At 41.7% G+C, this 6,601-nt stretch overlaps 2 protein-coding genes across 2 annotated transcripts in view; one reads left to right on the top strand and one right to left on the bottom strand.

Moving 5' to 3' along the window:
- T265_09158 (hypothetical protein) overlaps positions 1–6,601 on the bottom strand; it is a gene marked incomplete at both ends in the record, with an annotated part of 68,290 nt that overhangs the window by 19,210 nt on the left and 42,479 nt on the right. The window lies entirely within an intron of this gene.
- Positions 2,883–6,601, top strand: part of T265_09160 (hypothetical protein) — a gene marked incomplete at both ends in the record, with an annotated part of 19,321 nt that continues 15,602 nt past the window's right edge. The window contains one exon of the mRNA XM_009175166.1: positions 2,883–3,035. Within this exon, the coding sequence (XP_009173430.1) occupies positions 2,883–3,035 (153 nt within the window). The remainder of the gene's footprint in view (positions 3,036–6,601) is intronic.

The raw sequence follows: 6,601 nt of genomic DNA, 5'->3' as shown, positions 1-6,601 counted from the left end.
TCTGTGTCACTAAAAAGGTGCGGACCGTATTATGCTGTCAGTTTCAGTCACAATTCAACAAACTGATTCTATAGAGTCGTTTTTAGGCCTTTGGCGCATTGATTATGCTAATCCATAATTTTACGGTAAAATATCGACAAATCCCTCTTGTTAAGGAAACTGCCTCAGCATGAATTCAGTTAGCTGTACTGTTGCCGGCTTATTTGCCACCAATCGTTCACCTAAAACCCGAGTTATGAAAGTCTGTAATTCGGCTCTTCTGTAGAATTTTCTTTAAATTTCATACAAACAGATGGTATTCACTGCGAACAAAGCCGGATGAACTAATTCAATTTTTTATGAACGAACACTTAGCGAAATTTGTTTCTGTAGAACTATTTTCGGACACAACATGTGCGTGGATATTTCAGTTAATTTTTCCACAAAAGGGTAGGTGTGTAAGCACAGACATACAAGTAACCAAATTCCACAGAAAGACAAAAACGGCAGTCGGTTGTTTCGACTAATAACAAAGATGAAAATTGGAAAATTTTTGGAAGATTTCTTAGCAGAGCTCAAAATCTAATGGTATTGCCATAAAATAATGGCTTCTAGTGGATAACCTCATTGTTTCGGCGAAGATTAAATCAACAGCGCACCACGGTCCAACCCAAATTTGTTGTGTACTTAGGTGGCCTGATCAGGGATACAAATAACCACAAAAACGTTCAAAACATCTTTCCTTGGAGTTTCGACTGCAGAAAATCTCGTTTATTTACAGCAAATGTAAAATTATTTTGTCCACCTGTTCTAATGAGGGAATTCCTCGCTAACTTCCAGGCACTCTGGATATCCATTTGGTCACCAGTTATAATTCATTTTGTTTTAGCTTCTTGGTGGTTAGTAGTTTTGAAATATATGACGTTTAATAATCCGTCTCAATGCCGGGACTTTGTAAGCTGACCACTGACGGACGACGCGTCCTTAAAAATGCCATTTTATGATGTGAATTGATGAAACGGTGAATCGAATACAGTGAGAATATCAGTTTTTCCCAGTTCACTCGCCTCTGCGAATACTCGGAGGACGGAGACTGCGTCCGTTTTGGGAGCGTCTGTATTTCAATTCTGGTTGGCTTTTGTGGAAGAAGCCGTTTTAGATGGATGAACAAGTCAATATTCTGATTACCCGTGGTGCCGCATTGCCAAATGCTCTTACAGCACGGTTGCAATATCCAAATTTCTAGTTTTATACGCTGTTATTTGAACGGCGACCGAAATAAACCTAATTAATTCTGTTGACGTCACATAGATTGGAAAGCGGCAGAATACCTCCTCTCTAGGAGGTATTCGGGATATCAACAGGATGAATTTACAAAAGGTAGGACTACGACACTGATGACTATACCTGGATAAAGCCACTGAGATTGCTCCACTGGATCGAATTTCCAGCCTCGGATTGTCTATTAATTCTCTTTTTATCTCTCTTTACACCTTCCCTGTCCCATACAACACGCATGAGTATACACAAAAACAAACGTACAAGGAACAAAACAATCACATTCTGTTGGAAGTGTGAGTGCACATTTAAGTCATATGTTTTGTACTGACACTAACCACACTATTGATTTATCATGAACAATGGCGATAGATGTCGGGTGTTTTAAAAACACATCACTGATAACTGGTTTCATACTGGCGCCATTATCCTCTGGAAAAAGAACATAAAAGAATCAGACAAAAGTGATCTTATGTTGGTGCAATATAGCCACTAAAAGATACTCCCAGGGATCACCTAATATGCTATCGATTTGCTAATAATGAGCCATCACTTGATATACCACCGAAAGTTAGTTTCCCCTGAAGTGATTTTACCATGCAAAGACAAATGTCATTTCAACAATGTGATAAAATGAAAATCGCCCAGAAGTGGGTCTGTTGTATCGTTTGGGGGTAGTCTGACAGAATTTGGTAAGGCTTCAATATAGATTTCCTGTTGTAAGTGAAGCAAGTCTATGCTTAAAAGTAGAGAAGCACTGTACAGCTGTTTCATCCATATTCGGAATCCCCAGCTACGTTAGCCCCACAAATCTCCAGAGATGAAAGGTGGGTAGTGGGCAACCGTAACCTCCCGACTAGTAGTTGAACATTTGCCCGTTCGGTCATGATCCACTGATTAGCAGTTTAATTAGCTCTCACTCAGACCACTGCTGTTGAACACTAAACCCTACTCTTAATGAAATCTGCCCTGAGATGGTATCGTAAGTGCTGAATTATTCATCGGTACAGAAAGACCGTCGCCGGTCGTTCGGTGTGGACAACACATCTAATTGTCTATTCGTCATCTTAGAACCACAGTTCAACCGAAATATGGCAGCGATCGCTGCACTTCGTGGTTACAAAACCAAACATGGTCTCATCAAAGATCCTTTCACCGTGTCGAACATTACACGCTTGACTGCGAAATTTGAGTCCACTGGAGCTGTATTGGATTTTCCTGGCAAAGGGAGAAAGTCTGAGTGATGAAAGAGCGCTCATTGTACAGAATGCCGTCGAGCAAATCCAGTCCCAGAGCACCATGACATCTTTGTCCATAACTCAGGTGTTTCAGTTGACCGGCATTCCCCGCGCCAGTGTGCATCGAATCATGAGAGCCACCTTCATCTCTACCCGTATCATTTCACTTTATTACAAAACATCACGGAAGAAGACAAGGAGCAATGTGTCACTTTCGCTAACTGGCTGCTGGACAATGAAGAAATCTTTCCCAACATTTTATGGAACGAAGAAGCAAATTTTTCTGTGGATGGTATAATCAACAAGCACAGTTGCGTGATATGGTCCCGTGAAGCTCCTCACGAGTACCTCACCCATAATCTCCATTTCCCTCATCTCTGTGTGTGGATGGGATTCTCCTCAAAGTGTCCCCTGCGTCCCTTTTTCGTTGGTGCTACAGTTTCCGACGACAGTTACCTCCATATGCTGGAGACGCATGTTATCCCGCAACTCAATCAGCACAAGTCATCGACCGTCTTTCAACCCCAATACTCAAACCAAGTGAGAGCTTACCACCGAGAGCAGCTTACTGATGAGGGAGTCATTGCTCATGGATTTCCAAACTTTTGGCCCGCAAGGTCACCCGATCTCACACCTCTGGATTGTTGGTTTTGGGTGATGATCAAGGCTCGCGTATATAATGAAAATAAACCTAAGAATTTGGTGGAGTTAAGAGCAAGAATTGAAGAGGAGTGTACACGAGTGACGCTTGAAGAAGTTAAACATGCTGTGTCTCACATCTCATACCGCCTCTAACTTGTTATAGAAGAAAGGGGTGCGTCATTTCAACATCCTTTGTAATGCAAGTCAATTCACAACAAACCTTCATAATCAATATATATATATATATATATATATATATATATATATACTGCGAACCTGGTTCCAGCAACAGTTTTACCCCTTGCAAGGTTCCAGGCAAAAGATATCTGAAACCAGTAATAGCATTGAGTACTTCGAACAACAATGGCCCTGTTGATGGACAGTTTGTACCGTGGAATCGAGGTTTATCAATTTGATCACTAATATTCAGCCAGTCACGAGAGCAGGTCTGCTCACAAACTGTCAAATTTTGTCTGAAAGATTGATGTTATCATTTACATTGAGACATTTTCATCTACTCTGGAATATAAGGAATAAAATTAGGCTATCATGTGGCGATCCACCTAGAACTCCGCTGTTAACTCTTGTGATATTCACCCCATCTTCAGATGCCGCAAAAGAAATTTCTGCAGTTCTATATTACCCGGGTTATTATTAGGAATGGGAAGGTTATTAGGAAGGAATGGGATTTCCTTAATACAGTAATGGATGGAACGGGACTGCTCTACATTCACTTGACTTTGCAACTATCTTCGTGACAGCGATCTGTTTGATATACCAGGCGTAACTTTCTCCTCCCACTGATTGGCTCCTTCCCCAGAGTAGTGTTGAAATGATAGTATTTCATAGCACACTTTTCTTGAAAAATTAAGAAGGTTTCAACGATATATGGTCACGAAGATCTAGAAAGTTCACTAAGAATGCATCACCCTCACATAATTGTAGCATTTATACCTTCGTACGACACCCGTTTAAACATTTCCCCCCCCCCCCCGAATTTAATAATAATACTTCTCAGCTGGTCTCAGGGGAGTCAGCTGGAGTACGGGGAGGGTATAAAGCTCTAATATGGCAGTTCAATAATCTGATTGCATCTGACTTCAGTCAGATTGCTCAGCCCTGTAACCAAGCCGGGAATCATCTACTCTACCTGAGCCACTAACACTTTCCTCTATGGAGTTCAATAATCTAGTTGACATGGACCACTCTTATGTACTCATCTGGAGATGCTCTCATATCACCGAGCTAGCGTTCGTGATAATCCTCATGAAGAAGGGAAATCGAAGTTCACTGAAATACGCAAATAATGCGTCGCACCGAAATCTGACCGATCTAAATTATGTTAAACCATCTCTTTAGGTATAAAAAACCAGGAAGACTGGTGGTTGCCGCAAACTTCGTAAGCGCGGCGAAGCAGAGATGACTGATGGCCGTTATAATGAGATGCAAGTACTTCGTGTATAATATATCTCCCGCGATTTCTAACTGAGCGTCAATCAGGCCCAGCAAATGCTCTGAGACCCTTCGTTTTCAAAACACAAACACAACACTCGAGGTAAAGACTCAAGTGAACAGAAAATCATAAAAGCTTCGGCCATACAACCTGGTTTTCTGCTGGTATGTTATCGAGATAGGAAAGCAGAGTAGCATTAACCCAAGTCACAATCAAATACTCCTTAGGGTTTTGGATTCTATTCTGAGAATAAAAAACAGTTGGTTAAGGAGACGGAGAAATTAAGTTTGCTTAGATGTGGATTTCTTTATGCTTCTGTGTGAAGACCAAGCAAGAATAATAGCAGACCGTGACGTCAATAGCGCGATTTATACTGAATCATCATTGATCTTGCGCGTATTTACATTCATTAGAAGGCACGTGGACCATGATGACAGGGTCTGTATACAGCTGAAACAGATTATTTCCTTAAGTGAATTCACTTAAGAGACTCAAGAGGGAATCTTAATAGGTTGAGTATACAACTATGCTATCAGTACCTCTTGGGTAACGAAGCGCGCTTCATATCCTGAAATATGTTGATCTCTCTCATTTGTTTGAACAGACTAATATACATTTTCACAACTTGAAAAGTGCAGTGTGCTCTCTTGGAATTTCATCCGCTCAGATCCAGACTGACCATAAATGCACTAGACAACCAGCTTGTAGGAAGCGTAATAAAATCTGTATGCTCCAACTTAAAGGAGGAACAGTACTCTTCATAGCGTTCCCCATCTTGCAGTTATTCTCCAAGATAACGAGTTGATTTTCTGGCGCATACAGAAAAGTCTTTCTGGGCAGTGAAATAAAACTCTTGAATTTTCTATTTGGAATACATGAAAGCAAACAAATTTGAAAATTAATGCAAAGTAAATACAAGGACACCGCAACCCTTCAGCTTCAGACATCCTGTGCTCAGGAGACAGTGGAGCAGAAATAGCAGCCGCAACCGCAAAAGTAGGGTCGGCGTTATTCAACGACGATAACTCCGGTCATGACTGGACGTCGGTCCTTACCTCGTAGAAGTATTGTCGTTGAACATAACTTGGCAGAAAAACAATGCTTTCATCCAATTACCTACTTCTCCTGTGTACCCATAGAGGCCACCCGCCTGGCAGTGGAATGCTGGCATGTGTAAGTGTGTGTATCACTGCACCTACTCACTCACCTGGGTTCGTGCTTTATTTTCTGAACCTACTATGAAATGTCCTGTTTTTAGAACCATGTGGTTGTTCCTCAAATCCGAATCAGGAGGGTGGTCTCGGGCCACACCACCGAGCCAACATCCCGTATGCCGACATCGACCCTGCGATGTGCTGGTCAACGACAGACTTGTTGACGCCACGAAACTGGACAAATGAGGCTTATCGTTCATTTTTGCTATATTGTGGGTATATGATGCCATATAATTCTGAATGGGATTCTTCCTTTTGATAATCGAGATAGTGAAACCTACTCGTCTAACGAGAAGTATACTGGGTGTTCGTCCATGCTGCACACTGTAAAGGTGCGAAAGCTAGCGGAGGACTTGCACAAGTTACCTCAGCTTGATCAACCCTGGCAGTGAAGCATTACGTGCGTTTTTCTGGAGCATCGCAAAGCAAGATAGGTAGCAAAAAAGCGGAAATTAAAGATATGCTTTCTATTAATTCGTTTCCATGTTTGGGCCACATCTAAGGAAGGCTGCAACAAAAACTACCAAGGCATACACAGTTTTTCATGCTAAAAGCGAACTGAAAACTGCGTCTTAGAGGCCAACAAGTAACGTGGCGGAGTAAAATGAAAAAGATGAAATCCAGATGGGCTTCACTGGGCTCAATCCGATCTTTCGCCAGTGATAGGAACAACAGCTGCTTTCTGTGGTTGGGTGACCTTGTGAGATAGTGCACAGGACCAAACCCAATGGCGCTCTTTTGCCATCGGGACGTGTTTGTCATTTCGTATTTAGATAGACAGATGATATATATATATA

The sequence above is a fragment of the Opisthorchis viverrini genome, assembly GCF_000715545.1.
Source record: "Opisthorchis viverrini unplaced genomic scaffold opera_v5_262, whole genome shotgun sequence".
Lineage (NCBI taxonomy): Eukaryota > Metazoa > Platyhelminthes > Trematoda > Opisthorchiida > Opisthorchiidae > Opisthorchis > Opisthorchis viverrini.
This window is presented reverse-complemented; position numbering and strand designations above follow the sequence as displayed.